At 44.9% G+C, this 22,662-nt stretch overlaps 2 protein-coding genes across 3 annotated transcripts; one reads left to right on the forward strand and one right to left on the reverse strand.

Moving 5' to 3' along the window:
* Window positions 1-542: 542 nt before the first annotated feature.
* Window positions 543-19,361, reverse strand: arhgdig (Rho GDP dissociation inhibitor (GDI) gamma). 2 transcript variants are annotated; one of them, XM_067232859.1, is made up of 6 exons: window positions 19,227-19,361; window positions 10,106-10,279; window positions 9,002-9,085; window positions 3,807-3,883; window positions 2,682-2,745; window positions 543-2,233 (listed from the first exon to the last, which is right to left on the reverse strand). In XM_067232859.1, the coding sequence occupies exons 2-6, from the start codon at window positions 10,272-10,274 to the stop codon at window positions 2,034-2,036; spliced, it is 594 nt and encodes a 197-aa protein (XP_067088960.1). In that variant the 5' UTR covers window positions 10,275-10,279; window positions 19,227-19,361; the 3' UTR covers window positions 543-2,033. The 2 variants fall into 2 exon arrangements, with proteins under 2 accessions (XP_067088960.1, XP_067088959.1); XM_067232858.1 differs by lacking the exon at window positions 19,227-19,361 and adding an exon at window positions 14,528-15,155.
* Window positions 19,362-21,470: 2,109 nt separating this feature from the next.
* On the forward strand, window positions 21,471-22,300 carry LOC136940634 (retinal cone rhodopsin-sensitive cGMP 3',5'-cyclic phosphodiesterase subunit gamma). The gene is made up of 3 exons (XM_067232860.1): window positions 21,471-21,625; window positions 21,922-21,962; window positions 22,224-22,300. Exons 1-3 carry the CDS (start codon window positions 21,471-21,473, stop codon window positions 22,298-22,300), a joined length of 273 nt encoding a protein of 90 aa, XP_067088961.1.
* The last annotated feature ends 362 nt before the right edge of the window (window positions 22,301-22,662 follow it).

Consider the following 22,662-nt stretch of genomic DNA (forward strand, 5'->3'; position numbering starts at 1 on the left):
TTGCTCAATAGCCAGATGCTGAATTGCTGTTGTCATTTTGAATGAATAAATTAAACATAAAATATAATTTTCTAACTAACTACTCTGGATTGTTCCTTTACAACAGGGCCAATTTAATGACTTTGTTTTAGGCACATATTTTGAGTTTATTCCATTGGCTTTGTTCATATATATTGAATGCTGATCCCTTGTAGTCTGACGTGCAATATTGTCCATACCACTCTTTACAGATCATAATCTAAGAATACAGCAAAAGAATGAATGACTATGTTCACAGGATTTGCTGCATAAAATACTATGTGTTTGTGTGGGCCATGAGAAATGTACAGGTGGCACCAGCAGTAGATAACAGCAGGTAAAACCAGGTTTGGTTCACACCTCTGTTGCTGTATTTAGCCATCATGCGTGGGAAACTTTCCATGCTGCTCCTTTTCTTGGTTTCTGTAAGTTACCTGCATTCACTTGTAAAATGACCTTACAGCCCCATGTTACATAGGAGTTACTTTAGAACCAGTGTCAAGAAAAACAATAACTCAAACACAGTGGCTGCTTAAACCATCTTTATTAAAAGATACAGGATGCTTGAACAGATTGGACACAAACGTTTGGAGGATGCAGCACAAGCCACATTATGTGCTGAATCAAACCTCGAACACGGATACACTCACTAAGCAGTTTCATTTGACAATGCCTTTAAAAAATCCCTGTAAATATTTTTAGTTTTCTGGCAACCATCTAAATGGACATCTTTGCTATTTCCTCTCAAAATCACAGTAAGTATTTTACAGTATAATAGTAAAAAAGGAGAGAATCAGATAACATGCAACATTCAACAAGCCAATAGTACAATTATTTATATTTAACAGCCATTTTGATTAGATGGGAATTCAAGAAAATGGTCTGCATCAAATACAAGATTATATCCAAATTTTACACCATGGTATAGAACATTTTGACTGGGGGGGGATTAAATCAATAGAATTTCTTCTTCTTTCTTGTTTTTACTCATGTTACACTATTATTCACTTGTGTTACACTACCCCACAAAAAATTCAAGTTTACAATCATTATTATTTATTTAAGATTATTATTTATTTTGTCAAGATGGAGCCATAATCACAGAATGGTTTTTCATTTTCACATACCTTACAAAATCAAATACAATAGAGCATGCGTCTCATTCTACACATCCCATTCACAAAAGTTTCAGAACACATTTTGACAAAGCAGTTTTCTTGCCCTGACTATTCGTACAAGTTCTAATTTGAGGATGTGTACAAAAAAGGTTCTGCTGGATGGAGCACTGTAATTTGCTTATCTTTTAAGAAGCAACTTACACAATACTATGAATGAAGGCAAAGGGATGTCAAGATCAAGCAGTTTGACAATCAAGCACCAGCAGTAAAGCAAATTGATTGAGAGCAAGTAAAAAAAAAGTGACTCAAACTCCAATCTTCCTCCACATAATATCTCCTCCATGCAGCCTTTAAATCTTTTCTTTGACACCAAGTATAATTAATAACAGCAACAAAACACAGAGGACATCAAAGAGACTGAAGGGTGTTGCGCTCTAAGAATACACTCAGGGTAGTAACTAGTATGCACAGTGGAGGTTATAGTCTACTCGAAAACAGGGACCGGCCTGAGAATACAGGTGCAAAGAACACAGTCTGGCATATGACCTGTGATCGGTATAGGTTTACTCATGATTCATAATGTATGCACAAAACCCACTTCAATCCTGTCTCTCTTCGTGGGGACAACACGTTTACAGATCTTTCTCTCAGACTTTCTTTGACGAACCAACTTTCTGTTTCAACACTGGTCATCCCTATCTCTGTCTGTTGCTGTACAGTCAGTAAGGGCGGTGGGAGAGTGAGGGTCTCTGGAAGACAGAGAAGAGAAACAAGGGTCGAGGAGAGGCCAGGGAGAGGGGGACAGAAGCGCTGAATAAAGAGAAGATGGAGGATAGAGAATGGAAAGAGGGATGGGGGAGGAGGAGAGTTGGAGCAGGAGAACAACCTCTTCTCCCTTTACTCATTCCACTCCTTCTTGATGGCCAGATTCCACTCCCAGGACAGGTGGTCTGTCTTGTCATCATCCGTGAAGCAGGACTTGATGTGGTAGCTCCCCCGGACCATCATGCCCTTGGGTGCCTCCTCCACAGGGGTCATGAACTCATGCTCCTCCACCCGCGGCCCGTAGCTGCCAACCATGTAGACTGCCTTGTCCACTGCGAGACATAAAATGGCGGCTCCGTCACTTAATCCACAACCAGGTTTCATTTGCATGCAGTGGCGAAAATCTGCTATCAACTTTGGGGGGGACAATGATATAACATTTTCTCAAGAGCAATTCCTGAGGGGGACACCAAAATTACTGCTGTAACAAATAGCACTTAAAAAAGCGCCATTGTGTCCATAATCTGCAAAGCACTTTCATTGTGTATTATTAATATTATTGAAATTACATTACATTTATCTTTACAGTGATTTATTTGGGGGGGACAAATGTCCCCCCCGGGATTTCCGCCTATGTATGCATGATTGTGAAACTGATAAGTACTGCACGGAAGAGGGTACAGTGTATAACGTCTTCAGTATATCTATATATAGGCTACTGCTGTGTGAATAGAAAAAGTATACACTTTCCCCAACTGTTTGTGGTGATGGTTCTCTTACCTCTCAGTCCTTTCCTATAGGTCAGATGGATATACTTCAGGCCAGCCACAATATCTCTGTTGACCTGATGGAAGAAAATAAGACACTTCAGCTATGAAAGTAACTGTAGTTTTTTTATTTTTTCATTAAGGCTACTAAGAGTTATTCGGATTGACTTTGAAGAGCTATTTCAGTTTGCACTGAGGTCTAACATTCTTATTAAAGTGACACAAGAAACAGAAACGTTTATTTGTATACGTCAATATTTTCACAATGCTAGGGCAATGAGACATGGCAGGAAGGAAGGGCCGCCACTCTCGCTCATTACACTGCCTCACCACCAGGTGTCCTCATAGCACAGCGGATTCTGAGTTTAGCTTGGATGTGAGTGTGGGTCTGGGGTGAATCAAACTGGGATATGAGTCTGGGTCTATGGTAAATAACTGGGTCTGAGCCTGGGTCTGGGGTGAGTCTAACTGGGATGTGAGTCTGGGTCTATGGTAAATTACTGGGATGTAGGCTTGAATACGTTTGATGATTCTTAGCACATCTCTCTTCCCTTCATGGCCAAGCCCCTTGAGCCCCTCCTATTCTACTAATGCCAAGGCAAGCACACACACAAATACATACACACATCACAAACCACACACACACACACATAAACCCACACACACAGATCTTGGATCTCTTCTAGCACTAGACATCTGATAGAAAAACCTTTAAAATGGTCATTGTTTAAAAGAGACTTTTAACCATCCTTTTTGTGCAGGGATTTTCCAGGCAGCATCCTGTCAACATAATGTTCTCATTCATCCAGAATGTTCCCCAAATTACCAATACAGCCCTCGCACTTTCTGGGTACTGGGTACACTCTTGTATATTTGCCTTTCTATTTTTCACTTATCGTGATGAGGGTCTATATTTAGATGGCCGATGTGAGAGGCATGGGAAAACTGAGTGTTTACATGTGTATGTCGTCAACATGACATTGGGAAGCCCCCCTACCAGGAAACAGGAACACAGGAAATGAATACTGCTCGAGTGTCACAATAACAACAGCAGTAAACAACACAACAAATCTAAACTAAACCAAGGTGCCCGTCCTATACTGATTTAATTTGACCCTGTTCGCCTCTCCTCTCTCACCTTGAAATGGATCTTGACCCTGTAGTCCACTCCCTCCTTCAAGGTGAAGCTCTGCTTCTTAAGGGCCTCCAGGTCACCTGCAGAGAGAACACATTAGGACCTAGGTCAGCTACAGGGACACATTCAACGGTGTGTGGGAAAATCAGTCTATGGTAGAAGGGCATATTCTGTTTGCCTGCAGTTCAGTGGGTTCACATAAAAAGCCTTCGGACTGCTGTTAACGCCCAGTAATCGTTGAGTAATCAGTTTATTTCTTCCTTTATAAGCCTCCATCAGCTCTAAGTGCTTTATAATGCACACAGGGACGAGAGAAGAGAGAGACAGAAGGAAGGATGCAGAGAAGGGACGATGGAGGGATAAGAAATGAAGTGAATGGAATGGACCGCACTAATAGTATTGAAGGGTGGAGGAAGGGAAGCGAGATAGATAGAGAGAGAGAGAGAGAGAGAGAGAGAGAGAGAGAGAGAGAGAGAGAGAGAATGTAAACTGAAGGAAGATACAGAAGAGATGGTGTGCTCTATCACTTTGGCTCTATCTAAGCCTTCTCATTCCAAACACGCCAAATCTCCCCTTTCTTTTGTCTTCTCCATCCCTCCTCTATCCCCTCTTGATTTCCTTTCCATCCTCCTCTTCTCACCCTCCTCCCCAGAGAGACTGAGACAAGAGGAGACATTGATTCCCCGGAGAGTGTTTCTCACTGTCTGAGACGAGGAATTGGGTCAACAGTGAAAGTATACCTGCTCTCTTGAAACACACAGTTTCATCCGCGCGCGCACACATACACACCCGCACATGCACACACACCCACACTCCAGCCAGAGATATCCAGCATGGGAGCATCCCACTCAGTATGCATCCCTCTATCTCTACCTCTCCTTTGCTCTCCTTTGTTTCTCCTTTCTACAGGCTAATCTCTTCCTCCTCTGTGGAGGGGGAGTCAATAAAGCACCACGCAACTTGGAGGTTTTAAAAGATTTGTCTGGTTTTGGTTACCATACAACCTTGTTCCTAGGCACCATCCAAGTGGAAGAATGGAAACAGAGGGGGGATATACGGAGTAGAAGAGGGAGAGGTTGGAAGGGTGTTCTACGTGGTCCTGCCAGCTTTTAGTCACCATTGTATCTTTGTGGGAAAAGCGAAAATATTAATGAGCTACAAAACGACTAAAAAGGGGAGTCTGGTCCAAGCTGAGCTGCCCAAAGCTGTCTCACACACGATCAGGAAGTCACGGACAGACTAAGAGATGTCCTGTACAGGTCTATTTACACATCAGGCTGTTATACACATGCAATATTTTCTTATATGGATGTTTTGTTTTGTGACATCCATGTTATACCTTCCTGATAGTCCAGATAGCACAGTGCTTTTGATTTACACGGCTCCTCTGCTCTGACAATGACAAGTAATTTATGTGTGTATTCCAATCCACCAAAGAGGGTTGTGGTTTGTCGTTTATTTTGGAAGAACAAAGGCCATAAATAGGTCAGCGTTGACAGCAGAGCAGTGAGGTACTGAGTTCTCGGACTGATAAGAGATGTGTATAGGAGGAAGTGAAGGCCTACTGTCTCATGCCTCTGAGTTATATAAGAGAAGTGAGCATGAGATCCACAAGAGGATTTCAATCAATCTTTATTGTCCCCGGGGAGCAATTCTGATGCAGCATAAAAAAAAAAGTACTATACATGCAACCACAAAAAACATGTTTGCAAAGTGCAATACATAAAAAAAGTGCAAAAAGTCAGAGCATTACCAAGTGAATCCATCGGAGGTGGATACATTTAAATTTTTTACATTTAGTCATTAGCAGACGCTCTTATCCAGAGCGACTTACAGTAAGTACAGGGACATTCCCCCGAGGCAAGTAGGGTGAAGTGCCTTGCTCAAGGACACAACGTCAGTTGGCATGACCGGGAATCGAACTGGCAACCTTCGGATTACTAGTCCGACTCCCTCACCGCTCAGCCACCTGATTTCCAATAGTTCATGATTGATGGCAGATATGGGCTTAGGAATGAAGGAACCTTGAGCTGTGGAGCTTCTGATCCTTCTGAGACCCTGTACTTCCTCCCAGGGGGCAGAGGGTGGAACTCCTGGTGCCAGGGGTGAAATGGGTCGGCCAAGATGGAGGTGGCCTTTCTGACCAGGTGTCTGTTGTACAGAGCAGAGAGCCTGCGCTGATACACTCCTGGGATCTAAAAGCAGGTGTTCACCACTCTCTGTAGCTTTGTCTTGCTCCTCACCTTAACATTTCCAAACCAGCAGTGTGCACACACTCACATACAAACGCACACACACACACACAATTTCTTTAATCTCTCTCTTTCTCTCACACATACACACATCGTTTCTCATCTGTCATACATACACACACACACACACACACACACACACACACACACACACACACACACACACACACACACACACACACACACACACACACACACACACACACACACACACACACACACACACACACACACACACACACACACACACACACACACACACACACACACACACACACACACTAGCATAGTGCAGTATCACTCATGACTTAGATCAGTATGTTATTAGCGGGCTGTGTTAGGTATCTAATGCATTCCCCCACAAATGGAAATCCCATTTAAGACTGGAGCCGGCTGAGATGTCTGACTGGAATACAGTATTCCAGATCTAGCCCTGACTGCACTGCAGGGATACAGTATCCCAGATCTGGCCCTGACTGCACTGCAGGGATACAGTATTCCAGATCTAGCCCTGACTGCACTGCAGGGATACAGTATTCCAGATCTAGCCCTGACTGCACTGCAGGGATACAGTATTCCAGATCTAGCCCTGACTGCACTGCAGGGATACAGTATTCCAGATCTAGCCCTGACTGCACTGCAGGGATACAGTATTCCAGATCTAGCCCTGACTGCACTGCAGGGATACAGTATTCCAGATCTAGCCCTGACTGCACTGCAGGGATACAGTATTCCAGATCTGGCCCTGACTGCACTGCAGGAATCAAACTACCATCCAAGGGGTTTGAAAGAAACAACATAATGGATTTTTTTGTAAAGTCTCCCCTTGACAATTTCCTATCAGTTGTTGCAGGATGAAACAAGTCCTACCTCAGCATACTTGACTGGGGATGGAAGTGTGGCAAATACCAAACATACCAGGTTGCCAGAGAGGCAGGGTGGATGGAGGTGTCATGGCATGTTCAGTAGAACAGCACACCACACTTGGATGGTGATTGCTACAGGAAGTAAAAGATTAACTTTTAGATCCTGGGAGCACTTCCCTCCTTTTCTTCTTCAATTCTGGGTACTCATTTCTGCAACTTTGTTACTGTACACTAAAACTCTACTGCCTCACATTCGTTTTACGTAAACAGGAAGTTAAACAGGAACAGGTTCAACACAACACACACTACACCACCATGAAACATCACATTTTGTTTCCAGAGAAAGTCTACATTCCAAAACACCTCACTCTACAACACAATACCTTCAGCTTTCCAGTCAAGTAACACAGCGAGTGTTAGTTTAGGAAGGAAGCACAAAACCTCCCTGTATAAGAAACATTTTCCTGAGTAAAAAAAACACTCACTTCCTGTCAACATCGAAAACTGCAAAGTCCCCTAAACTACAGTCACCTCTTGGTTCTCATTGCCAGAATGTAAAATAAATCTCTAGCTCCCATACCACTCTAAACAGTAGCCCCTTAACTGCTCCCTAGCTCCTAGACCCTCCCTCCTGGACCCTCCCTCCTGGGCCCTCCCTCCTGGGTCCTCCCTCCTGGACCCTCCCTCCTGGGCCCTTCTGCCGGATCCCAGTGTCCAGCCGCCAAGCCTCAAGCTTTTGCAGCCTCTTGGATCTTCCCTCTAGACTTGTAGCGTTAAGTAGAAATCAACAAATAGCCATCTCTGTCTCTCACATGCTCTCAGAAGGACTGGAGACTGGTGATGGTACAGATGGTAGACCTGGAGATGGTACAGTGATGATCACTATTGCCTAGCAACTGGGTGACCTTTACCAGTAGTCTCGCTAGTCTGTGTGTGTGTGTGTGTTTGAGTAGGGGGTTCTCAAACAAGTAAACAGCCATGTAAGCTCCACTATCTCACTATTTTGAGATAACAAGGAAAACATGTGCATTCCCATTACCCGATTAGTTATCCACAGGTGAAGACCACACACGCGCACACACACACACACACACACACACACACACACACACACGCAATCAACACAAAGATTGATCTCCTGCTCTGTTGTATACAGCTCTGAATCCTTGGAGAGAATGACATCATCTCTCTGCAGCCAGGGGCGTCGACACCTGATTGCCATGCACAGCAGCCCCCTGATACACACACACACACACACACACACACACACACACACACACACAAGCATTCACACGCCCCCCAGCCCCCACCTTGACTGCCTCCTACACTGTGTCCCTTTTTCCCTGGGGGTCTCTCAATAGTGCCCAGTAAGCACCACACACAAGAGGCGCACACACACACACACACACACAAGAGGAACAAACACACATAAGGTACACACACAAACACATACAGTTAGGTCCATAAATATTTGGACATTGACACAATTTTCATCATTTTGGCTCTGTATACCACCACAATTATTTTTGGTCCCTTAAAAAGGGGGGGGCCACATATAAAATGTATTGTAATTCCTACACCGTTCACCTGATTTGGATGTAAATACCCTGAAATTAAAGCTGAAAGTCTGCACTTAAAGCACATCTTGATTGTTTCATTTCAAATCCATTGTGGTGGTATACAGAGCCAAAATGATGAAAATTGTGTCAATGTCCAAATACTTATGGACCTAACTGTACATACTCACACACTACAAGCGCACCCACACATATGAGAGAGGCATGACGCAGAGACGTGCATAAGTCATTACAGTGGTTAACATACACATAACACCACAAAGGGATTGTGATAAATTTTTGACTTGTCACAATTGTAACCAAAAAAAGAAAAACACAAATCGTGGAAGCGAGAGAAAAAGAGGAACAGTAAGATGACGCTAGAGAAAGATGATACAGTTACAGTTGAGAGATGGAGAGATGGAGTTTAGTCTAGTCCCTAGGTTCAGGAGGGAAAGGTGGAGGTGGAGAGAGACCGAAAAGAGGAAGAAGCGATAGAGTTGGAGAAGGAGGTGTTTCTGTACCAGCCAGGTCCATGGTGATTGGTCCAGGGGCTTGATCGCACATGAGGGTGAGTCTTGTCACCTGGACATTAGGAATGGTGGGGTCTGCAAAGGAGAGAGAAAGACAGGCATGAAAACAAAACAATCTATATCTCTGTCTGTTTGGCTGGACATACGCACACACAAGCAAACACACACACAAATAAACATGAAAGAAAACAAACACCAATTGTTGTTTATTTTCCCTTCCGTGTTGCTTGCTTCTCCTTGGGGACATTCATGTAAATAAGCGGGCATGTTTGGAAGCAGTGTTCAGCTCCCTCTGGGTTTGAGTCACACTCATGTTTCAGAAAACAGAAGACAGGCCTAGCAGCAAAGACAGCAACGTGTGTTCTGTCCACCATCCACCGCCGAGCTCTGTTCAGAAGCACCACCGGGATCCTACTGAAGCACATCTCGCTTCTCATAGAGCACTATCAGGAGAAGGGGTCGGACAGTGGTTCTGTGGGTGACATGGTGTCTGTAGGGTCAGTATTTGTGTGTGTGTGTCAGCAGAGAGGGCACAGTTGAGGAGGTTGGATCACGTGAGGGTAACCGAGTTGGGGACTCAAGATGTTTTTGAGGGTATGGGAGGAGATTATATCTTATGAAGGTAGCATAGTTGGGGATTTTAGATCTTGTGAGGGTGAGAGAGAACAGAGAATTTGAGAGGAGAACCAGTCATCGCGAAGGCTCCTTAAGCTGTGGGTAGTTTTGTATAGGACGAGCTGAGGCAAGCAGTTCTGCAGGCGTTCTGTGTGTGTGTGTGCGTGTGTGTGTGAGCTATCAGGAGCTGACTGTGGTCTTATGCTCCGGGTCGTTATATTGAGTGAGAGCTATTATTAAAGCTGCAGTAACAATATATACCAGAGTGAATCATAGCAATTCTATCAGAAGGTAAACGATCCTCAGCTCCCACTCACGTACACATTAAACACACACGCACGCAACCTACACACCACATCGCACAATAAAATGGCTTAGAAATGTCATGATGATACTGGGATACTGTAATGTATCATGGAGATCGCTGATCTCTATTGCATGCATGCACTCACACAAACACACACACACACACTGACTAACCGGCCACCACAGGCCCAGCCCCCAGCAGGGTTTGTTTGTATTTGTTAAGGCTCTCATCATCCTTGTCCAGTTCCTGGATCTCATGCAGGGTCTTCTGGGCAGGCGGCGTGTAGTTGAGGTCCGTCTCGTCTTCCTCTTCCCCGACAGGCTTCTCCTCCTTGTCAGCCATCAGACCTGCATAGAGGACACAAAACAGGAACCAACATGAAACACTACTGCTTATCAGGCTCATATCTGTATACACACACACACACCCACACAGCTAATAGCAAAGCGTGTGGTGCCCCGACTTCCTCGATTACTCAATCCCTCTTAATTTCGTATATGGTTTTCCTTCCTTCTACTGTTTATTCATTTACTGGTGTTTGTGCCTTTACACATTTCTGTCTCCCTGCCTGCGTATCTCTCCCTGTAATATCACCATCCTCTCCCCTTTCCCCTCTTCCCTCCTCCTCCTCTCCTTATATGTTCTCCTCTCCTCCCGCCCCCACTCTTCCCCCTCTCCTCTTTTCTCCTCCTCCTCCTCCTACCCACACCACTCCCCTCCCCTCTCCTCTCCCTTCTTCTCTTCGCATCCCCACTCCTTTTCTCTCCAATCTGCAGATCAGCCGCGTCTCTGTAACCCAGTTATCCCCTCTTCCATCTCCTCCTGATACACACACCCATCCATTCTCCCTGTGTGCGTGCGCGCTTGCGCGTGAGTGAATGTTCGAGCGTCCAATAAATGAATATCCAACATCATAACAAAGCTGTATCACTGTGTCTCAGTAGTTATACGACAATGTGGGGTCCCTGGACTAAGCCTCCCATGCTGTTCCTTCATGCAGCTACACCCATCAGACAGGCAGATGTAGGGATGGGCAAGGCAAGCATACAGCAGAGGGTCTCCAGACTGTTGTCGTGTACACAAACACAGCAGCTACGGTGGTCCTGACGTTTCCTGACAGTGTGAGTAATAGCTTAGCTGCTGCTCACAGTAGGGACAAGTATACACACCAGACCTGAGCTTGGTGACTGGGTCATTAGCCAAGATGCACACACAGACACACACAGACACACACGCACACACAAAAGCAAAACAATTACATCCTTTCTCCGACCTGTCTAGATGTCAAATGTACATGTGGGGTTTGAACATCCCATGGAGAATAGATAACTAGGTAATAGGCTTGTGTGTGTCTGTGAGAGTGTGTGTGTGTGTGTGTGTGTGTGTGTGTGTGTGTGTGTGTGTGTGTGTGTGTGTGAGAGAGAGAGAGAGTTACGCATGTGTGCCTGTATGTGTGCATATGTGTGTATGATTGTGTAGGTGTGTGTATGTGTGCATACTTGTGCTTGTGTTCATGCTTGTGTGTGTATGTGTGTGTGTGTGCGTGTTTGAAAAGTGTCTCTGTTATTTACAGCTTCTCAACCCCCACCAGGGCTGAACGTGCAGCGCTCCCTGTCACCATGGTTACCCCAACTGTGTCTGGGATGACATCACCCAGTTAGAGGATCTCTCAGTAGACAGGATCACACTGAACACAAGATGCACACAGACATGAACTGATGGATGAACATAATCACATAAATGGGAAACATTTTTAACTACAGGGTACAAGATAAGCCTTGTGAGGCATTAAACCTGATATACAGATGAATTACATTCTATTATTTAAAAAAATAGGCGTGGCCGCAAAGTACAACACAAATGTTGATGTAAAAGCTATTGGAACAAACGCTTTGCTTTACATGCAGAGCGTTGGAATATACAGTACTAGTTGCAGTATATGACACACATACACACTAGAATGCACGCACGCACACACACAATTAACCTAGGCCTGGGCTGGAAATTGATACAACCTCATAAATTATTGACTTGGAGTCATTTCCACATCAAAGTCTGTGGAGTACACAGATTCCTGAGCAGGGCTCAGGCCACACCCCCATGTCCAGGATCAGAGTACTGCTGACCAATCAAATTAACTCCTCACACTGTTCTAATGGGTGCGAAAAACCCTAAAACATCCCAAAATATGCTTGTTGACAGTTTAAAGGGATACTTCACACAGATTCTCCAAATGCTGTCATCTTTAGCAGTCCCTCATCATGTTCAAAGTCTAATACAAGTTGGGTGGAGTGACAGCGTGCCTGTTTTCACCCCGGAGGAATGTCTAAAGGAAGTGCCTTTATCGACTTCCTGTAACTTCAGTTCAGATCAGGTCCTTCAGTGAAGAGAAGCCTCAGGAAGGAGCCAGAAGAGGCAGCAGTCTAAAGCCTTTACTCAAACTGGGAACAACACTGTACTCAGCACAGCACAATCACAGGAATCAGCCAGGGGTTGTCTCATACACACAGTCAATTGGATTGTTATTCAACAACTTAGAAGCGATCCATTCAGTTAACTACCCGTGTGAACCAAGCCAACATATCACACACACACACACCCTTCCCCCTCCACACACACACACACACACTATTAAACCGACTGGTCGTGAATCACAAATCCTGTCAGCACCAGGGATAATGAGCTCATTTAGAATCGCCCACAAACAAAACACACTTTAACTAATATAATGGTGCATCATTAAAAACTGCAAATATTAACGAGCCCTTCCTACAGTGACAGCTGTGTGTGTGTGTGTGTGTGTGTGGGTAAGTATCTTTGTGTCAAATGGAGGACTAATGGCAGAATAGATCATTCACAATTACATCCGTTAGATCCTTTTTTATAATTCTATGTTTGAGTGAGTGTCATAGAAACACAGACTAACACACACACACACACACACACGACACACACACCCGTCAGCCTTGGAGAGGTTTCGGTGGGGAAACATGGCATCTCATTGATTTACTCAGCCTAACATGTGTCTGCTTCCCGGCACACTGTCATCCATCACCACACCACCATGACTGGAGGAGTGGGGAAAAAGGACAGAGGGAGGGGGGGAGGTGAAGGTGGAGGTGGAGGGAAGATGAAGGACAAAAAGAAGAAGAGAGAGAGGGAGAAAGTAGGGCGGGAAGGAGAAAGTGACGGTGTCACTGTCAACTGTGTTATGACTGACAGCTAACCATGAGCCTTCAACCAGAAAGGTCTTTCTTCGCAAACAGCCTCCAGCAGACACGCACACACACACACACACACACACACGCATGCATCACAAGTACAGACAAACACATCCCCACACACACCTAAGCATGCACAAACACATACACACAGACACACCAGCAGACAGTGTCACAGTGGAGGATCGGAGGCAGCCAGCTGCTTCGCTTGCTCTTTCATCCAAAGCCAGGTGGGACAACACCTGGTCTTTCTCTTCTCTCACCTCTCTCCCCCCTTCATCAATCCCACCCCGCTCTCCCATCCCCCTCTCTCCATCCTCTCCTCATTTTCTAATAGGTTAAAGGAAAGCCCTGCTCTCAGTCTATCTGACTCTCCCTGTATCGCACACACAAACACACGTGCACACACACACCTGTGTGTGAGAGGGAACCCCAGGGCTGTTCCACCATCTGTAACCTGCTCAGCGCTACTGCAGTGTATGCTGCCTCTGTATCGGCTAATGCTGTGCCCCTGGCATCCACACATACACACGCACGAAAACACACACACACACACGATTGGCAGATAAATAGGATGACAAGATTCATTGGAGGAAAAACACACACAGATGTCCTTCTCTAGGAGGAAAGGGTGTTTATCTGTGTCTGATGCCCAGTCAGTGGTGTGAAGGTAGGCGCTGTCGGATGGTGACATCATGTAAGCAGAACGAGCATACAGAGTTCTCCCTATACAGACACACACATACACTAATACTGGCACATAACCAGGAGAGTGGAGAAACAGGCGTGATTCCACTTGACATGAGACATGTAGTTTGAACCACTACGACACACACACACACACACACACACACACACAATCTCTCCCTCACTCACTCACACACACACACACACACACACACACACACACGTGTGCGTGCACACACAAACAGACGTGTGATCAATAGGTACTGATTAGGCCACCTTTGGCTTGTCTTAGCACCCTATCACGTCAGACATAAAAATGTCCACACCACTATGGGCAGAGACAAACACACTTGAAATGCACTTTACACACATTTGACTACAGACACCATGTGTTCAGAAGGCAACTGTGTTTTAGTTTTAAAGTAAATGTCTTTGCTGTTTTCAGAATCAGATTCAGAATCAGCTTTGTTCGCCAAGTAGATTCAGATTTTGCAGTATGATCAGATCTTACACTAGATCAGACAAGTAAGGTTTAATAATACATGTATACAGTACTGTACACTACAGCTTCCATATAGAATGCCACAATATCAGTACACTGGTCTTACATATATAATCACACATGCTCTTTCTCTTTAACACACACACACATCATAAATATTACATATGAAAAGATTGTACGCTCACCTCTGTAGCACATGGTAAGCCAGAGAAGCTCCAGAACCTGACCCCCAAACTCACACACATCCAAGCCCAGCATGGTGCTTGGGACTGGGGTTGCACGTGTTTGGCAGACTGGGGAAGAACCAGGAGCCTCCACAGGTAGCAAGAAAGTACCAGAGAGCACAATGGGTTCAATTCTACAGTATCCGAAAGAGTCCTTTCAAAAATAGAAGACTCAAGCATTCATCTCTGTTCACCTGCCAAAGACCCCGGAGAATGCGAAGGATAAACAGCAAGAGAGAAAGGGAGAAAAGAGATAAGAAGAGAGAGAGAGAGAACCCCTGGGTGTGGGTGGGGATGATGAGAGAGGGATGTAGCGTGTGTATGAGAGCAAGAGAGTGTGTGTGCACTCGACAGAGAGACAGAGAGAGAGAGAGGGCGAGAGGGCGAGGGAGCGAGAGGGAGAGAGAGGGAGAATAAGAAAGTCTTGTCTACAGACTGTTAGTTTCCTGAGACACTATGCTGTAGCAGGGAACTGTTCTGAGGGGCTGAGATGGAAAGAAGGCGGTCTGAAGGAGGATGCATGTTAAGGTAGCTCATGCTAGGATGCTAACATAATGCTGCCGGCAGTGACAGGTGCTAGTGAGAGATGCTAGTTAAAGAAGCTAGTTAAGAAATGCTAGTTAAAAATGCTAGATAGTGATTCTAGTGAGAGATACTAGTAAAAAATGCCAATTAGCTAGATTAGCTAGAAATGCTAGTTAAAGATGCTAGTTAGAAAGGCTAGTTGGAGATGCTAGACTTGCTGTATGCAGTAATCCTGTGTGCATACACTAGATCAATTCAGTGGCGAGTAGCGAACCCCTGTGCATCCCTCTTTCCCTCCCTCCCTCCCTCCCCCCATCTCCTCCCCTCCCAGTCATCAACCCAGAGACTGCAATGAGCTCATCCTCCTCTGCTCCGCTTCCCTCCCTCCCTTCTCCTCCCCTCTCTCCCCTCTCCTCCCCATGCTCTATCTTAGCACACCTTCTGCACACAGACGACACTCTCTCCCGTCCTTCTCTCTCACTCCGTCTGGCACCGTTTTCCTTCTACAAACCTTCTCCCTTCTTTTCTCTTTCGTTTCATGTGTCCCCCTTTTTCAGAACAGTTTTATGTCTCACTGTGAAGATATCTCGAAGCTTTTTACGGCGGTTCCCTCTTCCCCCTTTCCTCTCTGCACCCACCTTATCCCACCTTATCTCCTGCGTCTGTCATGCACAGTGTTCTCTCCATCACTGTCTTCCTGACTTCCTCCCCCATCCTTTTCCTCCTTCTCTCTTCTCTACAGACCACACCCTGACTGACGTGTCTCCTCCACTCTCTCCTCGTCTTTTCTTCCATTTCTTCTTCACACACTTTTGTTTTGCTTCCTTTTCCTTGATCTCGTCATTCGCTCCCTTCTCTCATGCCCTTGCAGAACGTTTTTCTGAATAAGGGAGCATCCCTGTCCTGATATGTATACCGTTCACACATCCATTTACTGAACATCGGTCTGTGTACCCAACACACACACAGACAGACACACCTTGTACCCGGTGATGCAAACAATGCATTCTATGTATAATACAACAATGATAACTGCCAACCCAATGACACATCCACACATGTGTGACCTGTGTGTCACTTAGGCGTGGTTCACCTCTCTGAGACATATCTGAGATCCCACACGGGCACACACCCTCAGCCTGCTCCCCTCCCCATTACTCTCAACCTAGCCCCTCCCCCATCACTTGCCCTCGACTATTCTTGTAGCGTGGTTTGTTATGACAATTGAAACAAATTGAGTAGCTTCATCTGTGAAGAACACTATAATATAATTCTATGAATCACAGTTAAATCCAGTGGTTTTGCCGGTCCTGAGGGCGGCCTTTTGCTGTGTCCCACAGGCACAAGGGTTTGATAAATGAAGGCTGTCTGGGAGTCTGGCTGGTACCTCCACACTGATCTTATATCCCTTGGCTGGGTTTGTGTGCATGAGTGAGTGTGAGAGAGAGAGAGAGAGAGAGAGAGAGAGAGAGAGAGAGAGAGAGAGAGAGAGAGAGAGAGAGAGAGAGAGAGAGAGAGAGAGAGAGAGAGAGATAATGTGTGTCATCTGTTGTTTATCTCTATGGATGATTAGGATGATGATAATAATACTGTAAGCAATTTGTGTAACATATTATCGTTGGCATACTAAATAGTTACTGGCTTGCACACAAGAATGCGGCTGATGCATTTAACTAACATATTTCACCATTGGCCATTGTGAAGTGGGTGTGGAAGAGAGAGAGAGAGAGAGAGAGAGAGAGAGAGAGAGAGAGAGAGAGAGAGAGAGAGAGAGAGAGAGAGTGGGGGAGGGGAAAACCAGAGAGAGGGAGTGAAGGAGAGAGAGAGATAGGGAGAGAGAAGGAGAAGGAGAAAGGGAGAAGGGAGAGAAAAAGAGTGAGAGTATACAATGCCACCATTACTTTAAAATACAGGACACACGTACTTGACAATTGACTTGCTGAGAAGATATATATATGTGTGTCATTTTAGAGTAGCCAAAGAGGTCAGTCAGTGTCTAAATCACAGAAGATCCGAGCTACGTATAGTAGTCTGAGGCAGGTACCATTTTTTCTACGGAGACGATGATAAAGCAGGGCTATATATCAGCATCATGTGATTATCTTTGTGAAACAGAGCATGCATACTGGTGTGCAAACAGGATGTGAGGTTTGCACTTCCTGTCAAAAGCAGAGCAAAGGGTTAACGAGGAACATAGGGTCTGAGCTTGGTTGAACGCTTTGCTTAGTGCTGAACAGTGAACACCTCTACCTTGTCACTCTCCAACATTTCATCTAAACATCTCACAGTACAAAATATCAGCAGTGAGTGACAGACAAAACCAACATTTACATTTAGCGGACGCTCTTATCCAGAGCGACTTAAAAACATAAAACCTCTTAACAATATCATCAAAATACCTATATTAAACCCAGTTCGAATGACCAGCCAGTCAGCTAGACTTCCCTCTTCGGGTTTCTCAACGCCAGAGAGAAAGCAACCCTCAGGGAAGTTGCCAGTTTCTGAGTAATGTCAGAGTTTCACCTCGGAAATGCCACCCAATAACTATGACAGGCCTGGGAGGTGTGTGATTGGCGCAGTGATCTTCCAGGACCTGCTGGTGACAGCAATCACCCTCAGCATTCCAGATACAGATGGCCACGGGCACAAGTCTGGGATCACAGGCACATAGAAGCAGTCTCCACCACGCACATGCACACACACACATAAACAACATGTTGTCACTCACTCTCTCTAACAAACACACACACATCCTAATAAAAACAAGCACACACACACACCATTACAACACAAGAAAAGCACACTTGTCTCCAGACAGTTAGAATGTTGTTTGAGAACATTTACAGTACAATATGACATATGTACCATCTACAGTGTCTCTGGCTTATATTACATAGGTCCAGACTGGCACTACCATAACCTGGTCAATCATAGCTCAGGAAGGCATACATAACCTGTAGCTCCGAGCTTAGTTTCACACACACACGCGCACACACACACACTGTAGATACACTAGGCCAGTGTCTATAAACTGAGGCTAATGGTTTTGTGCTAGCCCATGGGATTTGCAACATTCATCTTTGTGTACAATACCAGGCTCATTTGATAAGCACTCATCCATCCCAGGGATTTACTCGCACACAGCACGTATGAATAATGTGAATTGTTCGCCTTCATCAATCACAGTCAGTGTTCCCGAGCATCAGAGATTATCTGGGAAGTTCAGAACACATCAGAACGAATGTGACAGATATCTTTACACATGAGGGCAAAGACACAGCCCCCCCCCCCCTGCATACACACATACACACACACATTGATAAAGAGGAAGCCATTCTGACAGAGGAAGTAGTGAGATGTGGCATTTTTCAACAGGTTTAAGGAAACAACTGCTGCTGCAAACTATCAATGATTACCCAAGACCTTCCCTCAAATCTCTCCAGGCCCACTAGTCATATTTCCATGGACCACTATTTTATATAAATAGTCCTTATTCCTATAGCCCTAATATCAGACAGCCTATTTACTTTACTAAAGGTTTCAGCTCCAACTCTAGTTTGAACTACCCTGACTCTACCATGTTTATCAAGTAGCTATTTATTAGAATTTAGTAGATCAGCTGGCGCAAATACCTACAGAAGAAATGACAGTGCTCATAAGCCCTCTTTTGTGTCAAGAACAATAGACACTTTCGTTTCCTTAGTGAGTGAGCAACCTAGTCTCACGTGTAATAAATGGTCACATGAAGTTACACGGCAAATTTCACCGTGTTAACTTAATAAAAACATCGAGTAAAGTGAACACTCCTGGTGTTCAATTAACATAACCAGGTAAATTAAATAGACCCTCGGTGTTTGGATGACGAAACTACGATAGAGCACTTGCTTTAGATTCAAGATTCATGGTTCGAGGCCCACAAAATACGTTTTTTTCTATATTTTCTACAATTTTGAAGACATCGGGCCTATATTCTGAAACGTATAGCTAATCAATACGCACACTGAGCCACTCCCAATTACTGCCTGATTAAGCATGCAATGACCCACATACTTGCACTGTTGATATCCACATTATCGCGCGGATGCATGCATTATCTTAGAAGAAAATTTAGATTTCCTCATATTTAAATGATTACCTTTCCTGATTCGAGTCAGATGGTAGCCGAGAAACTTTTTTCGTCTGAAGGAGATCAACTTCTTCTGCGACTCACACACAGCAGAGGAAGTGATTCAAATACCACTTTTTTTGGCCAGTAAGTCAGCACCCTGAATGACACGAGTTCACTCGTATCCGTTTTGTCATACTGTCTATCATCTCTCGTGGCACAGGAGTTGGGTATTGCACGGTAGACATGTCCTGGTCTTATGTACATCTCTGTCTTTGCTGTTTAACTTGCATAACTCAGGGCAACTGAGGACAACACTTTTAGTACAATATTAGAGATAAAAAATGATCTCATAGATATTCATAGGATTTTCAGGTACAGTATAGAAAATGTATATAGATGTAAACATATTCAACCTTTTGAGATTTAAAGTATAAAGTCTTACTAACAGTTAACTATTTATAATTAAGGTTAACATCCAACTGTGTCCAAGGATGATGGTCTCAGTTGACTATTGCTGCTACCTAGTGGATGGAGTAGAGGGTCAAACAGGGAGAGAGAATTGCAATTCTACATAAAACCGTCACAGTGCTCTATATCACACACACACAAACACACACACACACACAAACTCACATACACAGCTGTCTGCATAGACCCACATTCAGGTATCAGGTTTCACTACCTAAACTATCACAAGCAGTGCTCCATGTAAAGTGAGAGCACGCCCCCAAAAGCTCAAGGCAGAACAGTGTCCCATTTCTGTGGTTGCAGACCAGACAACAAGAAGACAATACGAGACCAGCAGAGGTAGACATGTCTACCTCATGTGCTGTTTCTATAGCCTGACATGTGACACATGGCTGGGCACCACATGACTGGCGGAGAAAGACAGAAACAATGTGTGTGCATGTGCAATTCAATTCTGTGAGTGAATTGAACCCTCCTCTAAGGCAAATAATCAGCTAATAATCATCTGTGACTTTATTGCTAAGACACTGAGAACATGCACTCCATGTAGAATGTTCTTCCTCTCTACACTCGCCAATGAATTGGACAAAGCACCACTCCTGTTACAAATCAAATTGAATTGGATTTGAATAGCACAGTCACAGAGGACTTCACAGATGCCCACAGATCAGCACCTTTAACTAACGTAAACCCTCATAGAATCCAGACAATATGTTCTCTGTGCTGGGCAAATGGGAGTATTATTGAGCATCTTGTGTATATAGGCTTGTTTACTGGGTCGGAATGGCCCATCTTATTAGCAGGCATCCTGGCTAATGGACATCTTTTTTGAGAGGACAATGTCACTTAACAAGCTGCTTATCAGCCTGAGCATCTGGCCACCTGCGTGATTAGCTAATGGAGGTAGAGATGTAACTGAGTAGATTGCACAGCTGAGATATTAATTAGAGTGTGTGTGCATGTGGATGTGTGTATGTGCGTGAGTATGTATGTATGTTAGTGTGTTCAACTAAGATTTATTTTGCAGTCAACATTTACAGGAAAACACAAGTCATTTCCCCCCCCCCCCCCCCCCCCCCCAGGAATAACCTTTCATTATGGTCAGTAATTAGGATAACAGTCATGGATGAAGGAGACCATTCTATTGGGAATGAGGTGTGTGTGAGTATAATGTTTGCTTACGCCTGCTACAGACTTTTGTGGTCAACGTGGGTCAATCAATGTCCTTCCATCTCCATCTGCCCACCTCAACCTGACAGGTGTACAGCATACATGCACACACACACACACCCACACACGTACACACACCCAGAGTCTGCCATTGGCTTGTGAATGAAAGACTATGGCCTGCATTTTTGGAATCCTGGCAGGGATAAACTACAAGCCGATTGGAGGATCCACCATCTCGATCTGTTAGACAATGGCATTATCGTGATGGTGACGACAGTCGGGCCAGGCTGGGTGGGGTATTTAGGTCTCGGAAAATCCTAACCCCTTACAGAAGAAGAGAAGAAGAGAGGGAAGACCAGGAATGAACAACAGAAAGAAGGATCTGAAACATCTGATCAATGACATCCACAGAAGGAGAGAGGGGAGACAGCCTCTGAAGAAAACGCCTCAGGAAATACACACAGAACAGAGCTCTTCTCCTGTCCAAGTTGGAGGAGACAGGCGACTCCTCTCCCCCAGACGACACAGCGTCTCTCCAGACATAGAGAGAGCGAGACGAGGACTCCTTCAGGTTCAGGCTGAGAGACCAGGACTCCCCAGATCTTCAGGTTCAGACTGAGAGACTCCCCAGAGATGAATTCTTCCAGCAGCAGCAGCAGCCTGAGCGACGGGCCCCTTGCCCCCACCAGGGTGACCGGCCCCACCACCCCCAGGAGAGGACCCCCCAAGTTCAAGCAGAGGATGACCCGGCAGTTCAAGAGCAAGCCCCCCAAGAAAGGGGTCAAGAGGTAAGGGATGTTTTTATGATTCACTTGACAACGGGATTGTAAGTTAAACTGGATTGGGGTGCTGGGACATATTTACATTTTATTCATTTAGCAGACGCTTTCATCCTAGGAATGCAAATCATGCATGTAGAAACTGAAAATTCAAAGATCAGATTTGTATGGTTCTAACAGTATTTCGATGGTTAGAGTCAAGGGATGGTCTGTATCTTACCATGTACAGTGCAGACACACATATGAGGATACAACAAACTATCGTTTCCATGATGCTGCTTATGATCCTTTCATTCTGTTTTCAGCTTTGGAGATGACATCCCTGGAATGGAGGGTCTGGGCACTGGTGAGTGGATCTGTCACACTCTGAGATGTAGACCTCCTACACATGCAATTAACAATATAAATACAATCAATGGATATACCAACAAGAAAACAGATGTCAAGATGAGTAAAGCTATGTCAAAATGACCAAAGAACCAGTGTTGAACAGTTTTTTAACTGGAACAACAAGCTATTCACATCTACTCCATGTTAACAGTTTGCAACTCTTCTTCCAATGTGATGTCTTCTGATTCTGATTATCCACCTCCTGTTCTGCCTCCAGATTTCACAGTGGTGTGTCCATGGGAAGCCTTCAGCCACCTGGAGCTCCACGAGCTGGCCCAGTTTGGCATCATCTGAGCCCCCAGAACTTGACTTGAAACCTGGACCCAGACCCAGAGTTCCAGCCTGGACCCTACTGGAGCCCACACAGTCCAGAGCTCATCCAGTCTCCATCACTCTCCACTGTGGACTGAGAGACAGACCCAGCCAGTCCTGGGTTTTAAAACCAAACTTCTTCACACATATTTGTCTGGTTGCTGATCTGCAAGTCTAATCGCTTGTAGCACAGTGGCTGTGCGGGTTAAGAGGATGAGCTTTGGGAGGCTGTGATGAGTTTAAAGGTGTAAGCCATGTAGCTGCATTTAACCTTATTACTTTGGTCTGTAATGTAATTAGATCTGAGGGAGTCTCCTGGTTATGAAGCAGGGTTTCTCTTGATG

The sequence above is a fragment of the Osmerus mordax genome, chromosome 3 (assembly GCF_038355195.1).
Source record: "Osmerus mordax isolate fOsmMor3 chromosome 3, fOsmMor3.pri, whole genome shotgun sequence".
In the NCBI taxonomy this organism is placed as follows: domain Eukaryota; kingdom Metazoa; phylum Chordata; class Actinopteri; order Osmeriformes; family Osmeridae; genus Osmerus; species Osmerus mordax.

Coding starts and splice junctions, on each gene's coding strand:
- arhgdig (XM_067232858.1), bottom strand. CDS start 14,600: ATGCTGGGCTTGGATGTGTGTGAGTTTGGGGGTCAGGTTCTGGAGCTT. Junction 9,086..10,105: donor GGCTGGGCCTGTGGTGGCCG/GTTAGTCAGTGT, acceptor TCTCCTTTGCAG/ACCCCACCATTCCTAATGTC. Junction 2,234..2,681: donor CTATAGGAAAGGACTGAGAG/GTAAGAGAACCA, acceptor TATGTCTCGCAG/TGGACAAGGCAGTCTACATG.
- LOC136940634 (XM_067232860.1), top strand. CDS start 21,471: ATGAATTCTTCCAGCAGCAGCAGCAGCCTGAGCGACGGGCCCCTTGCC. Junction 21,626..21,921: donor CCCAAGAAAGGGGTCAAGAG/GTAAGGGATGTT, acceptor TTCTGTTTTCAG/CTTTGGAGATGACATCCCTG. Junction 21,963..22,223: donor AATGGAGGGTCTGGGCACTG/GTGAGTGGATCT, acceptor TTCTGCCTCCAG/ATTTCACAGTGGTGTGTCCA.